The 23,442-nt window shown below is 44.8% G+C and overlaps 1 protein-coding gene and 1 long non-coding RNA gene across 4 annotated transcripts in view; one reads left to right on the forward strand and one right to left on the reverse strand.

Annotated features, from left to right (window-relative positions):
* The window catches only part of LOC144044398 (collagen alpha-3(VI) chain-like), a 33,595-nt gene extending 11,536 nt beyond the window's left edge, over positions 1-22,059 (forward strand). For 2 of the 3 annotated variants that reach the window (XM_077558783.1, XM_077558782.1), the window contains exons 8-50: positions 4-123; positions 226-390; positions 463-603; positions 1,562-1,720; positions 1,813-1,932; positions 2,035-2,199; positions 2,272-2,412; positions 3,368-3,526; positions 3,619-3,738; positions 3,841-4,005; positions 4,078-4,218; positions 5,177-5,335; positions 5,428-5,547; positions 5,650-5,814; positions 5,887-6,027; positions 6,986-7,144; positions 7,237-7,356; positions 7,459-7,623; positions 7,696-7,836; positions 8,797-8,955; positions 9,048-9,167; positions 9,270-9,434; positions 9,507-9,647; positions 10,606-10,764; positions 10,857-10,976; positions 11,079-11,243; positions 11,316-11,456; positions 12,415-12,573; positions 12,666-12,785; positions 12,888-13,052; positions 13,125-13,265; positions 14,224-14,382; positions 14,475-14,594; positions 14,697-14,861; positions 14,934-15,074; positions 16,033-16,191; positions 16,284-16,403; positions 16,506-16,670; positions 16,743-16,883; positions 19,762-19,973; positions 20,053-20,175; positions 21,299-21,428; positions 21,803-22,059. In XM_077558783.1, coding sequence (XP_077414909.1) covers positions 4-123; positions 226-390; positions 463-603; positions 1,562-1,720; positions 1,813-1,932; positions 2,035-2,199; positions 2,272-2,412; positions 3,368-3,526; positions 3,619-3,738; positions 3,841-4,005; positions 4,078-4,218; positions 5,177-5,335; positions 5,428-5,547; positions 5,650-5,814; positions 5,887-6,027; positions 6,986-7,144; positions 7,237-7,356; positions 7,459-7,623; positions 7,696-7,836; positions 8,797-8,955; positions 9,048-9,167; positions 9,270-9,434; positions 9,507-9,647; positions 10,606-10,764; positions 10,857-10,976; positions 11,079-11,243; positions 11,316-11,456; positions 12,415-12,573; positions 12,666-12,785; positions 12,888-13,052; positions 13,125-13,265; positions 14,224-14,382; positions 14,475-14,594; positions 14,697-14,861; positions 14,934-15,074; positions 16,033-16,191; positions 16,284-16,403; positions 16,506-16,670; positions 16,743-16,883; positions 19,762-19,973; positions 20,053-20,175; positions 21,299-21,428; positions 21,803-21,855 — 6,209 coding nt within the window. In that variant the 3' untranslated portion in view covers positions 21,856-22,059. The remainder of the gene's footprint in view (positions 1-3; positions 124-225; positions 391-462; positions 604-1,561; positions 1,721-1,812; positions 1,933-2,034; positions 2,200-2,271; positions 2,413-3,367; positions 3,527-3,618; positions 3,739-3,840; positions 4,006-4,077; positions 4,219-5,176; positions 5,336-5,427; positions 5,548-5,649; positions 5,815-5,886; positions 6,028-6,985; positions 7,145-7,236; positions 7,357-7,458; positions 7,624-7,695; positions 7,837-8,796; positions 8,956-9,047; positions 9,168-9,269; positions 9,435-9,506; positions 9,648-10,605; positions 10,765-10,856; positions 10,977-11,078; positions 11,244-11,315; positions 11,457-12,414; positions 12,574-12,665; positions 12,786-12,887; positions 13,053-13,124; positions 13,266-14,223; positions 14,383-14,474; positions 14,595-14,696; positions 14,862-14,933; positions 15,075-16,032; positions 16,192-16,283; positions 16,404-16,505; positions 16,671-16,742; positions 16,884-19,761; positions 19,974-20,052; positions 20,176-21,298; positions 21,429-21,802) is intronic. The other variant, XM_077558784.1, reaches the window with a different exon arrangement.
* The window catches only part of LOC144043440 (uncharacterized), a 90,508-nt gene that overhangs the window by 38,978 nt on the left and 28,088 nt on the right, over positions 1-23,442 (reverse strand). The gene's annotated exons all lie outside the window — the stretch shown is intronic.

Here is a 23,442-nt window from a genome sequence, read left to right on the forward strand (position 1 = left end):
TAGGCTTGGTGCAGTTCAGCAGCCAGCCAAGGCTGGAGTTTAACCTGACCACTCACATGACCAGAGAGGCCGTTGTGGACGCCATCAGGAACCTAACGTTCGTAGGCGGAGGCACAGACACAGGTATGTGCCAGCTACACTAACGTAGCATCACATGCTAGCAATTTCTTAGCTGTCAAGATGATTGTAAGGTGTCCTTGATAAACCCTTGTGACCTCCACACAGCTTCGGCGCTGACCTTTGTCCTGGAGAACAGCTTCACAGCAGAATTTGGATCCAGAGCCAATGTTCCCAAGGTTCTCATCCTAATCACAGACGGGCAATCGAGCACCAACGTGAGTGCACCTGCGCAGGCCCTGAGAGACGCCGGGATCCAAGTATTCGCAGTCGGTACGTTTCTGCGGTTGACGGGCGAAGAGGTTTCCCGCTAGGTGCCGTTGATTTTTGTTTCTTATTGGACAGGTGTGGGTAATGCAAACGAGGACGAGCTGAGGGAGATTGCATCACCGCCCCCCGAAACGCACGTCTTTAACGTGGTCGACTTCGACGCGATAAGCGGCATTGAGGGCTCTCTCATCACGAGCATCTGTGAGGAGATACCAGGTGGGAGTCCAGACAAATAGATGCAGCCTTGAGCGCTAAGTAGTACTGTATGTTGATGCCGTCGCCATATTGGATGTGGCAATGGGTGAAAATGGGATGCCTCATTCATTCATTTCATTACATTTTATGCTTGTAAACGGAGCAATCGTTTTACACTCAAAAACAGATAAATTCTTGAGAAAACAATTGCTGACTAAAATACATGTCTACGTATTCAACGTTCTACACAGCTTTTCTCATGATAAATGTTAAATTTGCACTATTTAAGTCAAGTTTTTGAAGGCAAGTATGAAACATCACAGTAATGTTAAAGGGTAACTCAACCATATGCATTTCTTGACAATAATGTCATATGTGACCTCACTCGTCTAAACATGACATTCTGATTAATATTACATTTGTGGAATATGAGTTATGAAGTAAAATCCATCTGTTTTTATCCATCTCAGGGGGCGGCCATTTTGCCACTTGCTGTCGACTGACGATCACAGTTACTCAGGGCTCAGGCAATGACCAATCACAGCTCACCTGTTTTCTGAAGCTGAGCTGTGAATGGTTACCTGAGATTTGAGCAACTGTGATGTCATTTTCACTCGACAGAAAGTGGTAAAATGGCCGCCTTCTGAGATTGATGAAAACTCCTAGATTTTGCTGCTTAACTCATATTCCACAAATGCAATACTAACCAGAATACCGTATTTAGATTTGTGGGCATGGAACATAATTCAACATATTATTGTCGAGAATTTTTCAGGGAGGAGTTGCTCGTCCCTTGCACCAGTGTACAAACATATGTGCACTATGGGGTAGATGCCACGGACTTCCGACTTCCGGGTTTTACACATCAGCGCCGTTTCCGGCCACTGCTGGCCGCGTTCCAACACTCTACTGTCTGGAGCAACCAATTCCGCATCGGTAAACGTGAGCGCTTGTGTGTTGCATGTGCGGGCGTGCTCAGAAGAGGAAAATGTCACATGTGACACGACGACTGCCGCAGACCTGGTGTTCCTGGTGGATGGCTCAGGGAGCATCGGCCCCAACAACTTCCAACTGATCCTAATCTTCCTGGAGAACCTGGTGCAGGGCTTCATGGTGGACATCAACCAAATACGCGTCGGTGAGCTCACTTGCTCGCTCGCTTGTGCCTTTAACGTCATAGCCGGCGTTGTCCATGTGACGTGCGTGTGACGATGAACTGCATGTTCCTAGGCTTGGTGCAGTTCAGCAGCCAGCCAAGGCTGGAGTTTAACCTGACCACTCACATGACCAGAGAGGCCGTTGTGGACGCCATCAGGAACCTAACGTTCGTAGGCGGAGGCACAGACACAGGTATGTGCCAGCTACACTAACGTAGCATCACATGCTAGCAATTTCTTAGCTGTCAAGATGATTGTAAGGTGTCCTTGATAAACCCTTGTGACCTCCACACAGCTTCGGCGCTGACCTTTGTCCTGGAGAACAGCTTCACAGCAGAATTTGGATCCAGAGCCAATGTTCCCAAGGTTCTCATCCTAATCACAGACGGGCAATCGAGCACCAACGTGAGTGCACCTGCGCAGGCCCTGAGAGACGCCGGGATCCAAGTATTCGCAGTCGGTACGTTTCTGCGGTTGACGGGCGAAGAGGTTTCCCGCTAGGTGCCGTTGATTTTTGTTTCTTATTGGACAGGTGTGGGTAATGCAAACGAGGACGAGCTGAGGGAGATTGCATCACCGCCCCCCGAAACGCACGTCTTTAACGTGGTCGACTTCGACGCGATAAGCGGCATTGAGGGCTCTCTCATCACGAGCATCTGTGAGGAGATACCAGGTGGGAGTCCAGACAAATAGATGCAGCCTTGAGCGCTAAGTAGTACTGTATGTTGATGCCGTCGCCATATTGGATGTGGCAATGGGTGAAAATGGGATGCCTCATTCATTCATTTCATTACATTTTATGCTTGTAAACAGAGCAATCGTTTTACACTCAAAAACAGATAAATTCTTGAGAAAACAATTGCTGACTAAAATACATGTCTACGTATTCAACGTTCTACACAGCTTTTCTCATGATTAATGTTAAATTTGCACTATTTAAGTCAAGTTTTTGAAGGCAAGTATGAAACATCACAGTAATGTTAAAGGGTAACTCAACCATATGCATTTCTTGACAATAATGTCATATGTGACCTCACTCGTCTAAACATGACATTCTGATTAATATTACATTTGTGGAATAGGAGTTATGAAGCAAAATCCATCTGTTTTTATCCATCTCAGGGGGCGGCCATTTTGCCACTTGCTGTCGACTGACGATCACAGTTACTCAGGGCTCAGGCAACGACCAATCACAGCTCACCTGTTTTCTGAAGCTGAGCTGTGAATGGTTACCTGAGATTTGAGCAACTGTGATGTCATTTTCACTCGACAGAAAGTGGTAAAATGGCCGCCTTCTGAGATTGATGAAAACTCCTAGATTTTGCTGCTTAACTCATATTCCACAAATGCAATACTAACCAGAATACCGTATTTAGATTTGTGGGCATGGAACATAATTCAACATATTGTCGAGAATTTTTCAGGGAGGAGTTGCTCGTCCCTTGCACCAGTGTACAAACATATGTGCACTATGGGGTAGATGCCACGGACTTCCGACTTCCGGGTTTTACACATCAGCGCCGTTTCCGGCCACTGCTGGCCGCGTTCCAACACTCTACTGTCTGGAGCAACCAATTCCGCATCGGTAAACGTGAGCGCTTGTGTGTTGCATGTGCGGGCGTGCTCAGAAGAGGAAAATGTCACATGTGACACGACGACTGCCGCAGACCTGGTGTTCCTGGTGGATGGCTCAGGGAGCATCGGCCCCAACAACTTCCAACTGATCCTAATCTTCCTGGAGAACCTGGTGCAGGGCTTCATGGTGGACATCAACCAAATACGCGTCGGTGAGCTCACTTGCTCGCTCGCTTGTGCCTTTAACGTCATAGCCGGCGTTGTCCATGTGACGTGCGTGTGACGATGAACTGCATGTTCCTAGGCTTGGTGCAGTTCAGCAGCCAGCCAAGGCTGGAGTTTAACCTGACCACTCACATGACCAGAGAGGCCGTTGTGGACGCCATCAGGAACCTAACGTTCGTAGGCGGAGGCACAGACACAGGTATGTGCCAGCTACACTAACGTAGCATCACATGCTAGCAATTTCTTAGCTGTCAAGATGATTGTAAGGTGTCCTTGATAAACCCTTGTGACCTCCACACAGCTTCGGCGCTGACCTTTGTCCTGGAGAACAGCTTCACAGCAGAATTTGGATCCAGAGCCAATGTTCCCAAGGTTCTCATCCTAATCACAGACGGGCAATCGAGCACCAACGTGAGTGCACCTGCGCAGGCCCTGAGAGACGCCGGGATCCAAGTATTCGCAGTCGGTACGTTTCTGCGGTTGACGGGCGAAGAGGTTTCCCGCTAGGTGCCGTTGATTTTTGTTTCTTATTGGACAGGTGTGGGTAATGCAAACGAGGACGAGCTGAGGGAGATTGCATCACCGCCCCCCGAAACGCACGTCTTTAACGTGGTCGACTTCGACGCGATAAGCGGCATTGAGGGCTCTCTCATCACGAGCATCTGTGAGGAGATACCAGGTGGGAGTCCAGACAAATAGATGCAGCCTTGAGCGCTAAGTAGTACTGTATGTTGATGCCGTCGCCATATTGGATGTGGCAATGGGTGAAAATGGGATGCCTCATTCATTCATTTCATTACATTTTATGCTTGTAAACGGAGCAATCGTTTTACACTCAAAAACAGATAAATTCTTGAGAAAACAATTGCTGACTAAAATACATGTCTACGTATTCAACGTTCTACACAGCTTTTCTCATGATAAATGTTAAATTTGCACTATTTAAGTCAAGTTTTTGAAGGCAAGTATGAAACATCACAGTAATGTTAAAGGGTAACTCAACCATATGCATTTCTTGACAATAATGTCATATGTGACCTCACTCGTCTAAACATGACATTCTGATTAATATTACATTTCTGGAATATGAGTTATGAAGTAAAATCCATCTGTTTTTATCCATCTCAGGGGGCGGCCATTTTGCCACTTGCTGTCGACTGACGATCACAGTTACTCAGGGCTCAGGCAACGACCAATCACAGCTCACCTGTTTTCTGAAGCTGAGCTGTGAATGGTTACCTGAGATTTGAGCATCTGTGATGTCATTTTCACTCGACAGAAAGTGGTAAAATGGCCGCCTTCTGAGATTGATGAAAACTCCTAGATTTTGCTGCTTAACTCATATTCCACAAATGCAATACTAACCAGAATACCGTATTTAGATTTGTGGGCATGGAACATAATTCAACATATTATTGTCGAGAATTTTTCAGGGAGGAGTTGCTCGTCCCTTGCACCAGTGTACAAACATATGTGCACTATGGGGTAGATGCCACGGACTTCCGACTTCCGGGTTTTACACATCAGCGCCGTTTCCGGCCACTGCTGGCCGCGTTCCAACACTCTACTGTCTGGAGCAACCAATTCCGCATCGGTAAACGTGAGCGCTTGTGTGTTGCATGTGCGGGCGTGCTCAGAAGAGGAAAATGTCACATGTGACACGACGACTGCCGCAGACCTGGTGTTCCTGGTGGATGGCTCAGGGAGCATCGGCCCCAACAACTTCCAACTGATCCTAATCTTCCTGGAGAACCTGGTGCAGGGCTTCATGGTGGACATCAACCAAATACGCGTCGGTGAGCTCACTTGCTCGCTCGCTTGTGCCTTTAACGTCATAGCCGGCGTTGTCCATGTGACGTGCGTGTGACGATGAACTGCATGTTCCTAGGCTTGGTGCAGTTCAGCAGCCAGCCAAGGCTGGAGTTTAACCTGACCACTCACATGACCAGAGAGGCCGTTGTGGACGCCATCAGGAACCTAACGTTCGTAGGCGGAGGCACAGACACAGGTATGTGCCAGCTACACTAACGTAGCATCACATGCTAGCAATTTCTTAGCTGTCAAGATGATTGTAAGGTGTCCTTGATAAACCCTTGTGACCTCCACACAGCTTCGGCGCTGACCTTTGTCCTGGAGAACAGCTTCACAGCAGAATTTGGATCCAGAGCCAATGTTCCCAAGGTTCTCATCCTAATCACAGACGGGCAATCGAGCACCAACGTGAGTGCACCTGCGCAGGCCCTGAGAGACGCCGGGATCCAAGTATTCGCAGTCGGTACGTTTCTGCGGTTGACGGGCGAAGAGGTTTCCCGCTAGGTGCCGTTGATTTTTGTTTCTTATTGGACAGGTGTGGGTAATGCAAACGAGGACGAGCTGAGGGAGATTGCATCACCGCCCCCCGAAACGCACGTCTTTAACGTGGTCGACTTCGACGCGATAAGCGGCATTGAGGGCTCTCTCATCACGAGCATCTGTGAGGAGATACCAGGTGGGAGTCCAGACAAATAGATGCAGCCTTGAGCGCTAAGTAGTACTGTATGTTGATGCCGTCGCCATATTGGATGTGGCAATGGGTGAAAATGGGATGCCTCATTCATTCATTTCATTACATTTTATGCTTGTAAACGGAGCAATCGTTTTACACTCAAAAACAGATAAATTCTTGAGAAAACAATTGCTGACTAAAATACATGTCTACGTATTCAACGTTCTACACAGCTTTTCTCATGATAAATGTTAAATTTGCACTATTTAAGTCAAGTTTTTGAAGGCAAGTATGAAACATCACAGTAATGTTAAAGGGTAACTCAACCATATGCATTTCTTGACAATAATGTCATATGTGACCTCACTCGTCTAAACATGACATTCTGATTAATATTACATTTGTGGAATATGAGTTATGAAGTAAAATCCATCTGTTTTTATCCATCTCAGGGGGCGGCCATTTTGCCACTTGCTGTCGACTGACGATCACAGTTACTCAGGGCTCAGGCAATGACCAATCACAGCTCACCTGTTTTCTGAAGCTGAGCTGTGAATGGTTACCTGAGATTTGAGCAACTGTGATGTCATTTTCACTCGACAGAAAGTGGTAAAATGGCCGCCTTCTGAGATTGATGAAAACTCCTAGATTTTGCTGCTTAACTCATATTCCACAAATGCAATACTAACCAGAATACCGTATTCAGATTTGTGGGCATGGAACATAATTCAACATATTATTGTCGAGAATTTTTCAGGGAGGAGTTGCTCGTCCCTTGCACCAGTGTACAAACATATGTGCACTATGGGGTAGATGCCACGGACTTCCGACTTCCGGGTTTTACACATCAGCGCCGTTTCCGGCCACTGCTGGCCGCGTTCCAACACTCTACTGTCTGGAGCAACCAATTCCGCATCGGTAAACGTGAGCGCTTGTGTGTTGCATGTGCGGGCGTGCTCAGAAGAGGAAAATGTCACATGTGACACGACGACTGCCGCAGACCTGGTGTTCCTGGTGGATGGCTCAGGGAGCATCGGCCCCAACAACTTCCAACTGATCCTAATCTTCCTGGAGAACCTGGTGCAGGGCTTCATGGTGGACATCAACCAAATACGCGTCGGTGAGCTCACTTGCTCGCTCGCTTGTGCCTTTAACGTCATAGCCGGCGTTGTCCATGTGACGTGCGTGTGACGATGAACTGCATGTTCCTAGGCTTGGTGCAGTTCAGCAGCCAGCCAAGGCTGGAGTTTAACCTGACCACTCACATGACCAGAGAGGCCGTTGTGGACGCCATCAGGAACCTAACGTTCGTAGGCGGAGGCACAGACACAGGTATGTGCCAGCTACACTAACGTAGCATCACATGCTAGCAATTTCTTAGCTGTCAAGATGATTGTAAGGTGTCCTTGATAAACCCTTGTGACCTCCACACAGCTTCGGCGCTGACCTTTGTCCTGGAGAACAGCTTCACAGCAGAATTTGGATCCAGAGCCAATGTTCCCAAGGTTCTCATCCTAATCACAGACGGGCAATCGAGCACCAACGTGAGTGCACCTGCGCAGGCCCTGAGAGACGCCGGGATCCAAGTATTCGCAGTCGGTACGTTTCTGCGGTTGACGGGCGAAGAGGTTTCCCGCTAGGTGCCGTTGATTTTTGTTTCTTATTGGACAGGTGTGGGTAATGCAAACGAGGACGAGCTGAGGGAGATTGCATCACCGCCCCCCGAAACGCACGTCTTTAACGTGGTCGACTTCGACGCGATAAGCGGCATTGAGGGCTCTCTCATCACGAGCATCTGTGAGGAGATACCAGGTGGGAGTCCAGACAAATAGATGCAGCCTTGAGCGCTAAGTAGTACTGTATGTTGATGCCGTCGCCATATTGGATGTGGCAATGGGTGAAAATGGGATGCCTCATTCATTCATTTCATTACATTACATTTTATGCTTGTAAACGGAGCAATCGTTTTACACTCAAAAACAGATAAATTCTTGAGAAAACAATTGCTGACTAAAATACATGTCTACGTATTCAACGTTCTACACAGCTTTTCTCATGATTAATGTTAAATTTGCACTATTTAAGTCAAGTTTTTGAAGGCAAGTATGAAACATCACAGTAATGTTAAAGGGTAACTCAACCATATGCATTTCTTGACAATAATGTCATATGTGACCTCACTCGTCTAAACATGACATTCTGATTAATATTACATTTGTGGAATAGGAGTTATGAAGCAAAATCCATCTGTTTTTATCCATCTCAGGGGGCGGCCATTTTGCCACTTGCTGTCGACTGACGATCACAGTTACTCAGGGCTCAGGCAACGACCAATCACAGCTCACCTGTTTTCTGAAGCTGAGCTGTGAATGGTTACCTGAGATTTGAGCAACTGTGATGTCATTTTCACTCGACAGAAAGTGGTAAAATGGCCGCCTTCTGAGATTGATGAAAACTCCTAGATTTTGCTGCTTAACTCATATTCCACAAATGCAATACTAACCAGAATACCGTATTTAGATTTGTGGGCATGGAACATAATTCAACATATTGTCGAGAATTTTTCAGGGAGGAGTTGCTCGTCCCTTGCACCAGTGTACAAACATATGTGCACTATGGGGTAGATGCCACGGACTTCCGACTTCCGGGTTTTACACATCAGCGCCGTTTCCGGCCACTGCTGGCCGCGTTCCAACACTCTACTGTCTGGAGCAACCAATTCCGCATCGGTAAACGTGAGCGCTTGTGTGTTGCATGTGCGGGCGTGCTCAGAAGAGGAAAATGTCACATGTGACACGACGACTGCCGCAGACCTGGTGTTCCTGGTGGATGGCTCAGGGAGCATCGGCCCCAACAACTTCCAACTGATCCTAATCTTCCTGGAGAACCTGGTGCAGGGCTTCATGGTGGACATCAACCAAATACGCGTCGGTGAGCTCACTTGCTCGCTCGCTTGTGCCTTTAACGTCATAGCCGGCGTTGTCCATGTGACGTGCGTGTGACGATGAACTGCATGTTCCTAGGCTTGGTGCAGTTCAGCAGCCAGCCAAGGCTGGAGTTTAACCTGACCACTCACATGACCAGAGAGGCCGTTGTGGACGCCATCAGGAACCTAACGTTCGTAGGCGGAGGCACAGACACAGGTATGTGCCAGCTACACTAACGTAGCATCACATGCTAGCAATTTCTTAGCTGTCAAGATGATTGTAAGGTGTCCTTGATAAACCCTTGTGACCTCCACACAGCTTCGGCGCTGACCTTTGTCCTGGAGAACAGCTTCACAGCAGAATTTGGATCCAGAGCCAATGTTCCCAAGGTTCTCATCCTAATCACAGACGGGCAATCGAGCACCAACGTGAGTGCACCTGCGCAGGCCCTGAGAGACGCCGGGATCCAAGTATTCGCAGTCGGTACGTTTCTGCGGTTGACGGGCGAAGAGGTTTCCCGCTAGGTGCCGTTGATTTTTGTTTCTTATTGGACAGGTGTGGGTAATGCAAACGAGGACGAGCTGAGGGAGATTGCATCACCGCCCCCCGAAACGCACGTCTTTAACGTGGTCGACTTCGATGCGATAAGCGGCATTGAGGGCTCTCTCATCACGAGCATCTGTGAGGAGATACCAGGTGGGAGTCCAGACAAATAGATGCAGCCTTGAGCGCTAAGTAGTACTGTATGTTGATGCCGTCGCCATATTGGATGTGGCAATGGGTGAAAATGGGATGCCTCATTCATTCATTTCATTACATTTTATGCTTGTAAACGGAGCAATCGTTTTACACTCAAAAACAGATAAATTCTTGAGAAAACAATTGCTGACTAAAATACATGTCTACGTATTCAACGTTCTACACAGCTTTTCTCATGATAAATGTTAAATTTGCACTATTTAAGTCAAGTTTTTGAAGGCAAGTATGAAACATCACAGTAATGTTAAAGGGTAACTCAACCATATGCATTTCTTGACAATAATGTCATATGTGACCTCACTCGTCTAAACATGACATTCTGATTAATATTACATTTGTGGAATATGAGTTATGAAGTAAAATCCATCTGTTTTTATCCATCTCAGGGGGCGGCCATTTTGCCACTTGCTGTCGACTGACGATCACAGTTACTCAGGGCTCAGGCAACGACCAATCACAGCTCCCCTGTTTTCTGAAGCTGAGCTGTGAATGGTTACCTGAGATTTGAGCATCTGTGATGTCATTTTCACTCGACAGAAAGTGGTAAAATGGCCGCCTTCTGAGATTGATGAAAACTCCTAGATTTTGCTGCTTAACTCATATTCCACAAATGCAATACTAACCAGAATACCGTATTTAGATTTGTGGGCATGGAACATAATTCAACATATTATTGTCGAGAATTTTTCAGGGAGGAGTTGCTCGTCCCTTGCACCAGTGTACAAACATATGTGCACTATGGGGTAGATGCCACGGACTTCCGACTTCCGGGTTTTACACATCAGCGCCGTTTCCGGCCACTGCTGGCCGCGTTCCAACACTCTACTGTCTGGAGCAACCAATTCCGCATCGGTAAACGTGAGCGCTTGTGTGTTGCATGTGCGGGCGTGCTCAGAAGAGGAAAATGTCACATGTGACACGACGACTGCCGCAGACCTGGTGTTCCTGGTGGATGGCTCAGGGAGCATCGGCCCCAACAACTTCCAACTGATCCTAATCTTCCTGGAAAACCTGGTGCAGGGCTTCATGGTGGACATCAACCAAATACGCGTCGGTGAGCTCACTTGCTCGCTCGCTTGTGCCTTTAACGTCATAGCCGGCGTTGTCCATGTGACGTGCGTGTGACGATGAACTGCATGTTCCTAGGCTTGGTGCAGTTCAGCAGCCAGCCAAGGCTGGAGTTTAACCTGACCACTCACATGACCAGAGAGGCCGTTGTGGACGCCATCAGGAACCTAACGTTCGTAGGCGGAGGCACAGACACAGGTATGTGCCAGCTACACTAACGTAGCATCACATGCTAGCAATTTCTTAGCTGTCAAGATGATTGTAAGGTGTCCTTGATAAACCCTTGTGACCTCCACACAGCTTCGGCGCTGACCTTTGTCCTGGAGAACAGCTTCACAGCAGAATTTGGATCCAGAGCCAATGTTCCCAAGGTTCTCATCCTAATCACAGACGGGCAATCGAGCACCAACGTGAGTGCACCTGCGCAGGCCCTGAGAGACGCCGGGATCCAAGTATTCGCAGTCGGTACGTTTCTGCGGTTGACGGGCGAAGAGGTTTCCCGCTAGGTGCCGTTGATTTTTGTTTCTTATTGGACAGGTGTGGGTAATGCAAACGAGGACGAGCTGAGGGAGATTGCATCACCGCCCCCCGAAACGCACGTCTTTAACGTGGTCGACTTCGACGCGATAAGCGGCATTGAGGGCTCTCTCATCACGAGCATCTGTGAGGAGATACCAGGTGGGAGTCCAGACAAATAGATGCAGCCTTGAGCGCTAAGTAGTACTGTATGTTGATGCCGTCGCCATATTGGATGTGGCAATGGGTGAAAATGGGATGCCTCATTCATTCATTTCATTACATTTTATGCTTGTAAACGGAGCAATCGTTTTACACTCAAAAACAGATAAATTCTTGAGAAAACAATTGCTGACTAAAATACATGTCTACGTATTCAACGTTCTACACAGCTTTTCTCATGATTAATGTTAAATTTGCACTATTTAAGTCAAGTTTTTGAAGGCAAGTATGAAACATCACAGTAATGTTAAAGGGTAACTCAACCATATGCATTTCTTGACAATAATGTCATATGTGACCTCACTCGTCTAAACATGACATTCTGATTAATATTACATTTGTGGAATAGGAGTTATGAAGCAAAATCCATCTGTTTTTATCCATCTCAGGGGGCGGCCATTTTGCCACTTGCTGTCGACTGACGATCACAGTTACTCAGGGCTCAGGCAACGACCAATCACAGCTCACCTGTTTTCTGAAGCTGAGCTGTGAATGGTTACCTGAGATTTGAGCATCTGTGATGTCATTTTCACTCGACAGAAAGTGGTAAAATGGCCGCCTTCTGAGATTGATGAAAACTCCTAGATTTTGCTGCTTAACTCATATTCCACAAATGCAATACTAACCAGAATACCGTATTTAGATTTGTGGGCATGGAACATAATTCAACATATTATTGTCGAGAATTTTTCAGGGAGGAGTTGCTCGTCCCTTGCACCAGTGTACAAACATATGTGCACTATGGGGTAGATGCCACGGACTTCCGACTTCCGGGTTTTACACATCAGCGCCGTTTCCGGCCACTGCTGGCCGCGTTCCAACACTCTACTGTCTGGAGCAACCAATTCCGCATCGGTAAACGTGAGCGCTTGTGTGTTGCATGTGCGGGCGTGCTCAGAAGAGGAAAATGTCACATGTGACACGACGACTGCCGCAGACCTGGTGTTCCTGGTGGATGGCTCAGGGAGCATCGGCCCCAACAACTTCCAACTGATCCTAATCTTCCTGGAGAACCTGGTGCAGGGCTTCATGGTGGACATCAACCAAATACGCGTCGGTGAGCTCACTTGCTCGCTCGCTTGTGCCTTTAACGTCATAGCCGGCGTTGTCCATGTGACGTGCGTGTGACGATGAACTGCATGTTCCTAGGCTTGGTGCAGTTCAGCAGCCAGCCAAGGCTGGAGTTTAACCTGACCACTCACATGACCAGAGAGGCCGTTGTGGACGCCATCAGGAACCTAACGTTCGTAGGCGGAGGCACAGACACAGGTATGTGCCAGCTACACTAACGTAGCATCACATGCTAGCAATTTCTTAGCTGTCAAGATGATTGTAAGGTGTCCTTGATAAACCCTTGTGACCTCCACACAGCTTCGGCGCTGACCTTTGTCCTGGAGAACAGCTTCACAGCAGAATTTGGATCCAGAGCCAATGTTCCCAAGGTTCTCATCCTAATCACAGACGGGCAATCGAGCACCAACGTGAGTGCACCTGCGCAGGCCCTGAGAGACGCCGGGATCCAAGTATTCGCAGTCGGTACGTTTCTGCGGTTGACGGGCGAAGAGGTTTCCCGCTAGGTGCCGTTGATTTTTGTTTCTTATTGGACAGGTGTGGGTAATGCAAACGAGGACGAGCTGAGGGAGATTGCATCACCGCCCCCCGAAACGCACGTCTTTAACGTGGTCGACTTCGATGCGATAAGCGGCATTGAGGGCTCTCTCATCACGAGCATCTGTGAGGAGATACCAGGTGGGAGTCCAGACAAATAGATGCAGCCTTGAGCGCTAAGTAGTACTGTATGTTGATGCCGTCGCCATATTGGATGTGGCAATGGGTGAAAATGGGATGCCTCATTCATTCATTTCATTACATTTTATGCTTGTAAACGGAGCAATCGTTTTACACTCAAAAACAGATAAATTCTTGAGAAAACAATTGCTGACTAAAATACATGTCTACGTATTCAACGTTCTACACAGCTTTTCTCATGATAAATGTTAAATTTGCACTATTTAAGTCAAGTTTTTGAAGGCAAGTATGAAACATCACAGTAATGTTAAAGGGTAACTCAACCATATGCATTTCTTGACAATAATGTCATATGTGACCTCACTCGTCTAAACATGACATTCTGATTAATATTACATTTGTGGAATATGAGTTATGAAGTAAAATCCATCTGTTTTTATCCATCTCAGGGGGCGGCCATTTTGCCACTTGCTGTCGACTGACGATCACAGTTACTCAGGGCTCAGGCAACGACCAATCACAGCTCCCCTGTTTTCTGAAGCTGAGCTGTGAATGGTTACCTGAGATTTGAGCATCTGTGATGTCATTTTCACTCGACAGAAAGTGGTAAAATGGCCGCCTTCTGAGATTGATGAAAACTCCTAGATTTTGCTGCTTAACTCATATTCCACAAATGCAATACTAACCAGAATACCGTATTTAGATTTGTGGGCATGGAACATAATTCAACATATTATTGTCGAGAATTTTTCAGGGAGGAGTTGCTCGTCCCTTGCACCAGTGTACAAACATATGTGCACTATGGGGTAGATGCCACGGACTTCCGACTTCCGGGTTTTACACATCAGCGCCGTTTCCGGCCACTGCTGGCCGCGTTCCAACACTCTACTGTCTGGAGCAACCAATTCCGCATCGGTAAACGTGAGCGCTTGTGTGTTGCATGTGCGGGCGTGCTCAGAAGAGGAAAATGTCACATGTGACACGACGACTGCCGCAGACCTGGTGTTCCTGGTGGATGGCTCAGGGAGCATCGGCCCCAACAACTTCCAACTGATCCTAATCTTCCTGGAAAACCTGGTGCAGGGCTTCATGGTGGACATCAACCAAATACGCGTCGGTGAGCTCACTTGCTCGCTCGCTTGTGCCTTTAACGTCATAGCCGGCGTTGTCCATGTGACGTGCGTGTGACGATGAACTGCATGTTCCTAGGCTTGGTGCAGTTCAGCAGCCAGCCAAGGCTGGAGTTTAACCTGACCACTCACATGACCAGAGAGGCCGTTGTGGACGCCATCAGGAACCTAACGTTCGTAGGCGGAGGCACAGACACAGGTATGTGCCAGCTACACTAACGTAGCATCACATGCTAGCAATTTCTTAGCTGTCAAGATGATTGTAAGGTGTCCTTGATAAACCCTTGTGACCTCCACACAGCTTCGGCGCTGACCTTTGTCCTGGAGAACAGCTTCACAGCAGAATTTGGATCCAGAGCCAATGTTCCCAAGGTTCTCATCCTAATCACAGACGGGCAATCGAGCACCAACGTGAGTGCACCTGCGCAGGCCCTGAGAGACGCCGGGATCCAAGTATTCGCAGTCGGTACGTTTCTGCGGTTGACGGGCGAAGAGGTTTCCCGCTAGGTGCCGTTGATTTTTGTTTCTTATTGGACAGGTGTGGGTAATGCAAACGAGGACGAGCTGAGGGAGATTGCATCACCGCCCCCCGAAACGCACGTCTTTAACGTGGTCGACTTCGACGCGATAAGCGGCATTGAGGGCTCTCTCATCACGAGCATCTGTGAGGAGATACCAGGTGGGAGTCCAGACAAATAGATGCAGCCTTGAGCGCTAAGTAGTACTGTATGTTGATGCCGTCGCCATATTGGATGTGGCAATGGGTGAAAATGGGATGCCTCATTCATTCATTTCATTACATTTTATGCTTGTAAACGGAGCAATCGTTTTACACTCAAAAACAGATAAATTCTTGAGAAAACAATTGCTGACTAAAATACATGTCTACGTATTCAACGTTCTACACAGCTTTTCTCATGATTAATGTTAAATTTGCACTATTTAAGTCAAGTTTTTGAAGGCAAGTATGAAACATCACAGTAATGTTAAAGGGTAACTCAACCATATGCATTTCTTGACAATAATGTCATATGTGACCTCACTCGTCTAAACATGACATTCTGATTAATATTACATTTGTGGAATAGGAGTTATGAAGCAAAATCCATCTGTTTTTATCCATCTCAGGGGGCGGCCATTTTGCCACTTGCTGTCGACTGACGATCACAGTTACTCAGGGCTCAGGCAACGACCAATCACAGCTCACCTGTTTTCTGAAGCTGAGCTGTGAATGGTTACCTGAGATTTGAGCATCTGTGATGTCATTTTCACTCGACAGAAAGTGGTAAAATGGCCGCCTTCTGAGATTGATGAAAACTCCTAGATTTTGCTGCTTAACTCATATTCCACAAATGCAATACTAACCAGAATACCGTATTTAGATTTGTGGGCATGGAACATAATTCAACATATTATTGTCGAGAATTTTTCAGGGAGGAGTTGCTCGTCCCTTGCACCAGTGTACAAACATATGTGCACTATGGGGTAGATGCCACGGACTTCCGACTTCCGGGTTTTACACATCAGCGCCGTTTCCGGCCACTGCTGGCCGCGTTCCAACACTCTACTGTCTGGAGCAACCAATTCCGCATCGGTAAACGTGAGCGCTTGTGTGTTGCATGTGCGGGCGTGCTCAGAAGAGGAAAATGTCACATGTGACACGACGACTGCCGCAGACCTGGTGTTCCTGGTGGATGGCTCAGGGAGCATCGGCCCCAACAACTTCCAACTGATCCTAATCTTCCTGGAGAACCTGGTGCAGGGCTTCATGGTGGACATCAACCAAATACGCGTCGGTGAGCTCACTTGCTCGCTCGCTTGTGCCTTTAACGTCATAGCCGGCGTTGTCCATGTGACGTGCGTGTGACGATGAACTGCATGTTCCTAGGCTTGGTGCAGTTCAGCAGCCAGCCAAGGCTGGAGTTTAACCTGACCACTCACATGACCAGAGAGGCCGTTGTGGACGCCATCAGGAACCTAACGTTCGTAGGCGGAGGCACAGACACAGGTATGTGCCAGCTACACTAACGTAGCATCACATGCTAGCAATTTCTTAGCTGTCAAGATGATTGTAAGGTGTCCTTGATAAACCCTTGTGACCTCCACACAGCTTCGGCGCTGACCTTTGTCCTGGAGAACAGCTTCACAGCAGAATTTGGATCCAGAGCCAATGTTCCCAAGGTTCTCATCCTAATCACAGACGGGCAATCGAGCACCAACGTGAGTGCACCTGCGCAGGCCCTGAGAGACGCCGGGATCCAAGTATTCGCAGTCGGTACGTTTCTGCGGTTGACGGGCGAAGAGGTTTCCCGCTAGGTGCCGTTGATTTTTGTTTCTTATTGGACAGGTGTGGGTAATGCAAACGAGGACGAGCTGAGGGAGATTGCGTCACCGCCCCCCGAAACGCACGTCTTTAACGTGGTCGACTTCGACGCGATAAGCGGCATTGAGGGCTCTCTCATCACGAGCATCTGTGAGGAGATACCAGGTGGGAGTCCAGACAAATAGATGCAGCCTTGAGCGCTAAGTAGTACTGTATGTTGATGCCGTCGCCATATTGGATGTGGCAATGGGTGAAAATGGGATGCCTCATTCATTCATTTCATTACATTTTATGCTTGTAAACGGAGCAATCGTTTTACACTCAAAAACAGATAAATTCTTGAGAAAACAATTGATGACTAAAATACATGTCTACGTATTCAACGTTCTACACAGCTTTTCTCATGATAAATGTTAAATTTGCACTATTTAAGTCAAGTTTTTGAAGGCAAGTATGAAACATCACAGTAATGTTAAAGGGTAACCTCAGGCCACTGCCACAATTCACCCATCATCAACCGAGCACACAGAAGACAACGTAACAGAAGAACCAGGACCTGAACCAACAACTGAAGAAATGACAGCACCTGTTACATACCCTCGCACTACAGCTAGACCCGCACCTCAAACAACAGAAAGCGAGTCCTACTTTTCAGTGGTGAGTCCGGCGTCCTGCAACCCGAAGCCGGACGCTGGTTTGTCCGCCTTTTTTTAAAAAAAAAGAGCCGTGGTTTATTTTATGTGACCCAACATCAGCCCACCCCCGTTTGTCACAACTGGCCTGCGAATGGCAAACCGCATGGCAAAACATGCCTCTAAAACCTATGGGTGACTTTTGAGTCACCCCCAAAAACCTGAAGTTTTCCTGGAAATTCAACAATATTACAAATAATTGATATCTCAGATAAAATCATTTAACCGCTTAATTATTATAAACCTTCAATATATTTTTTTAAGTCAACAAACAAATGTTGCATCTGCGGGTACATAACTATATAGGCCTGTATTTACCTTCAACGCTTGTAATAACCTCGGGGGAATCGATTCGTCCATTCCGTTACAAGGCCATCAAAATTTTTCAACATCCTCATTGTCTACAAACATATTTCTTAACAGTTTGTTACTGTCGACTAGTTACACTGAATCGAATTCCTCCCGCGCCGTCGTCAATCGTGTCATTTATTTCATATCCCACTAATCTAAATGCTTGAATAAAATTCCAGGACATGCTACGAGACCCACGTCACCCTCTCGTGCATATTCTGATTAATTTAATCGGTCAAAAACCCCAAAACGCCCAAAAGACTTACTTAAATGGATTTAAAGGGAGAAGAGCGCTGCGGAGCGCTCCAGCTTTAACGGTAGAAGCGCGGTCACACGGTCCGGGCCTTGATGGGTTAAAAACATGGTACTGTAATTGAAGTAAATAATAATTTTGTTATTTTTTTACCATTTAGTGCACAGACATGATCTATAAACCATGCAAAACTTTATTGTTGATGAAAATACACCGCGAATATGGTATACAGTGTTCCCTCGTTATCCGCTGGGGTTAGGTTCCAAAAAATTATTATTATTATTTATACGCCTTTTGCGTATCATCTCAGAGTAAAATACCTTGCTCAGGTTACCTCCACGGGACCTCGCAGACCAATGCTGCTGGAGTGTGGTGCTAGTGAGTAGAACTAAACCTGGAAGCAAGACGTTCTGAGAGTTGTTTCTATAGATGGATTGTAAAGCTGAGTCCCTTTTGATCATTTTGTTTGAAAGGGAAGTCAACCCAAAAAAAATGTTCCTGACAATATGTTCTATGCAGCTACACTAGTCTAAATACAGTATTCTGGTTAGTTTTACGTTAGTGGGATAGTAGTTAAGCAGCAAAATCCAACAGTATTTATCAATATCAGAAGGCGGCCATTTTGTCACTTGCTGTCGAGTGAAAATAACATCACAGTTGCTCAAATCTCAGGTAACATACAATCACAGCTCAGCTTCAGAAAACAGGTGAGCTGTGATTGCTCGTTGCCTAAGCCCTGAGCAACTGTGATGTCATCATGTTTAAGGTTGATTTCCTCTTTATTCAATCCCAAAAACGTAAAAATATGTTTTTTTAATATTTTGTACTGCACTCCTAAAAACTTATTTACAGTATACGTGGGGTTTTATGCCAGAGCATAGAGAAGGCTTTGATACAGCTTCTGACGTGAAGAGGTCACTTAAAGCAGTGATTCTCAACCGCGGTCCTCAAGTACCCCTATCCAGCATGTTTTCTATGTCTCCTAAAGCCAACATATGTGTTTCAAACAATCAGCTAATTAGCAAGCTCTGCATGAAGCCTGATAATGATCCTCAGCTGTGTTGGCTACGGGAGACAAGGAAAACAGGCTGGATAGGGTTACTCCAGGACCGGGGTTGAAAACCAGTGGCTCAAAGCAATGGTAGTTATTACAAAAAAACTGCCAGCAGGTGGCAGCAGAGTATTAGAGATCAACCAGGGCCATGTTGCAAAAAAGCTCTTTTCCCCAGTGTTTTCAACAGGTTTGTGAATAATGATGAAACTTATCTATATTCGAATGCTAATTGCTGCAAAACAGAAACAGATACAAATATATTTTTTTCCTGATAAAAGAAGAACCTCTAATCTTTCTTTTGGTAGGTTATGTTTTTATAGCAATAGAATAGAATATTCTGTGGACAGCCGGGAGCGAAAGGGGTTTCTTCAGTGAAAATGGCTGGCATCAAATGAGTTAACTTTTTTTTTGGTTTTAAAGGAATACTTTATTCAAGGATCAAAGAAATATACTAGATTAGAATAGTATTTGTTGCTAAATACACTTTCTATTAGATGATTTTACATTAATGTTACAAGGTTTGAAAAAAAAAGTAGATGCAGAAGTAGAAAATGTGATTAATCATGAAATTGTGTGATTAATTAGTTTTAAAAAATGTAATCGTTTGACAGCATTACTAAATACAGTATAGCAATTTGATTATGTTATTAATGTTCTTTCTCTATCTCTCTCTCTCTTTCTCTCTTTCTGCAGCGCGGCCTTCCTGCCCACGAAACAGTCAATATAGCCCTTGTATCCCTGCCTGCAGTCCAACCTGCAGATTTTTGAATTGTCCACCAGATTGTACTCACAACAGACTTTGTAAACCGGGGTGTGTGTGTGATGATGGCTTTGTGCTGAAACGAGGAGTTTGTGTGCCAATCCAACAATGCGGATGTGTGGACACAGACGGCAATAAATACGGGGTAAGTGACAACTTCGAATTCCATTGTCAGTTTGGTTCAAGTGCACTACTGTTACTGTGTTGGCTTTGTGTTATTTCAGTTTGGTCAAGTGTGGTATACCAAACACTGCGGTCAGAAATGCAGATGTGAGAGGTACTATGGCATTGGAAAGATTGACTGCGAAAAGTGTGATGAAGAGTTCAAGAAGCATCAGAAGTTGTTTGTGAGTTTTAAGGATTGGAGGGAGGAGCCAACCCCCAATTTTTTTATTATATATTTTTTTTACCACAATATATTTTATGCAGCCCCACTCGTCTAAATATGGTATTCTGGTTAATATTGCATTAGTGGACTATGAGTTAAGCAGCAAAATCCAGCCGTTTTTATCCATCTCAGGGGGCAGCCATTTTGCCACTTGCTGTCGACTGAAGATGACATCAATGTTGCTCAGGTCGTAGGTAACAACCAATCACAGCGCAGCTTCAGAAAACAAGTAAGCTGTGATCGTTGCCTGAGCCGTGAGCACCAGTGATGTCATCTTCAGTCCAAGGTAGTTTAGTTTAGTTAACTAAAACTAACGAAAAAACTCAAACAAAAATTCCCAAAAAAATTTAGTTAACGAAATAAAATAAAAACAAAAATGCTTTTTAGATAACAAAAACTAACTGAAACTACATTTTATATTTACAAAACTAACTAAAACTAACTACATAATTAGTAAAACTGTCCTTCGTTTTAGTCTTTGGTAATTAATTTAATACATGAGCCTTTTGGGATGATTTTAAATGTGATTTTAATTAGATTTATTTGGATATTAACCGGAATAAGGACGTTTGAAAGTGTGTCACACAAAAGTGACGTCATCTAGCTGCAGCCAATAGAGACGTTGCTCCCATGGTGTTTTTTAAATATTGCGCACAAGTAAAACACTTCTTTTTTTTTTACTAAAACTAATACTGAAACTAAGCATTTATGAAATAACTAAAACTAATAAAAACAGAACTACCTTGAAAATGAATTAAAACTAACTACATTTAAAAACCAAAACGCAAAATGAAATAAAAAATAACTCAAATGAAAAATTCCAAAACTATAATAACCCTGCTTCAGTCGACAGCGAGTGGCAAAATGGCCGCCCCCTGAGGTGGATAAAAATGGCTGGATTTTGCTTCATAACTCATATTCCATAAAACTAATTTTAATCAGAATGTCATGTTTAGACTAGTGAGGTCACATATAACATACTATTGTCAAGCAATGTTTATGGTTTACACTTTAAAGCTGCACATTTCAATATTTATTATTTGTTCTAATTGCTCAAAAGTTGTGGTTCTGCTTCCCTACAGGTGGATGGACAGAAAACTAAGACACCTGTTTCACCGTCTCTTGGTCTAAAGATTAAGAAGCGTTCCTCTCACATTTATCTCACTACCGACTTTGGTCTTTCTGTAAAATTTGATGCACGAAGTGGCGCAGGTGATTAGTTTGTTTTTTCTCTTTTAAACCATCAACGACTTTGTTATTGGCAATTGGTGCGACTGGACATTCTAGACAACCCCTTTACATGCCATTAACAATTATAAATATATTTGTTAATAAATATATTTTTATATTTGATCATATTGATATAATATTTTTTAGCACGTACACTTGTAGTATAGGGGTACATACGGCAGGTAGAACATTTGTGAGGAAAATAAACAATAACCAATTGTTAATTGCTTGACAAGAACAAAAATATCTATTTCAGAAAATATTTGGCAGAACTGACTGGATTTAAAAAACAAAAACAGAAAACATTTGTGTGTGTTTGTGTTTTTTTACCCAAAATCAAATACTTGTTCCCGCAGAAATAACTCTACCACGAACATACAAACGGAAGGAAAGCGGAATGACTGGATGAAACCGGATGGTACGATGGCCAAGACCGTTCAAGAGTTTGGAGAGAGCTGTAGAGTGTGACAAAGTCATGGATGATAAAACTACGGCTCTTTTTCTTCGGACCAAGCGAAACATGAATAGTCAAACACATCTTTGTACACAGTTGACCTCATGTTTGTTTTTACCTTGCCTATATTCATTAAACTCAACTGTTGCGATACCATAATGATGAATACTAAATATTTCTTTTTTTATGTGTATGAATTCAAAACACTTGATATTACATATCAATTTGGAATTAAAGTACAGAACCTCTAGGTACCAGTTTAAATGTACACATTGTGTTGTTTTTTTAGCTTGTACCTATAGTGCGCACCATAGTTTTTAATGAAATTTGTAACAAACGACACGTGAGAACATTATGGTATGTACATACAGTACAAGGAATACTCCACATGAACACATATCTCATTTTAACAAACCTCACAAGCCAGATTGATAATTATGATTCACTCAAGGGAGTTCTTCACATTATCAATCTGGAACTTCACTCGGCAGATCCGTTCGTGAAAGGAGGGACATTCGGTACAATACTTTCAGCTGATTGGACGATGCGGTATCTTGTGCACGTTTGTTTTAGCCAATCACGGCAACGAATGAAAATGTCGTCTTCGGTCCCGTCTTAGGAAAAGAAAAAAAAAAAAAGCACCAACATCTTAACCAGCTAAAAATGTTCGAAGCTCCTCTCGCTGTTCAACAACAGGGAAACGGTGAGTAATTCTGCAAGTACAGAATTAATTGCAGCGTCAATTCGTCTGTTAGGTTTGTTTGTTTTCTAAAAATATTCAATAGTGACAGCACAATATTGTTCATTAGGGGTGTGCCAAAAAAATCGATTCTCATAAGAATCGCGATTCTCATTTAGTATGATTCAGAATCGATTTTAAATGTCCCAAAATCGATTTTATTTGAATTATTTTATACTGTCTTCCCTTTCTTTGTGTGTGCCTTTATTGGGAACGCTGTTCATGTTGTACCCGATTTAGCCACTTAGGGGCAGTGTGGTTCCACGCGGTCTGATAAGTTGTAGCCACATTAGAGAGTAGAAGGAAAAAGTCACGATTAAGTTATTCCAATAAAAGTTGTTTTTTTGCAGCGTGGAGCTGTTCTTTTGAGTGATAAAAGTGCTGCGAGTAGCGCGCTAATTAACATTAGCAAGTCAGACTGGAGTAGATCATTACGATTCCTTGAACATCTATAAATTGAAGCAAAAATCATTGTCAATCAAATCATTTTGAATCAAAAATCGTTCTCAATCGAAAATCCATTCTGAAACGAATCACACATCCAAAAATCGGAATCGAGTGGGCCAAAGTCTGATGTTTTATTGCAGTCTGTAGGTTGACTTTACATTTTTTTTTGCAGGAAAACATGCTACATTTGTTTTTTTTGTTAGGAAATAAAAAGCTTTATTTGAAACCCACCAGGCAAGCGTCACAAATGAGAATGTGTTCTCAGTTGTCATCGCAAGACTATTAAAGGCTAATTAATAGTTACAGGACACGTTCTTACATCTGTGGGTCATCAGACAACATTCCTACCAATTAAA

This window comes from Vanacampus margaritifer, chromosome 2 (genome assembly GCF_051991255.1).
Source record: "Vanacampus margaritifer isolate UIUO_Vmar chromosome 2, RoL_Vmar_1.0, whole genome shotgun sequence".
Lineage (NCBI taxonomy): Eukaryota > Metazoa > Chordata > Actinopteri > Syngnathiformes > Syngnathidae > Vanacampus > Vanacampus margaritifer.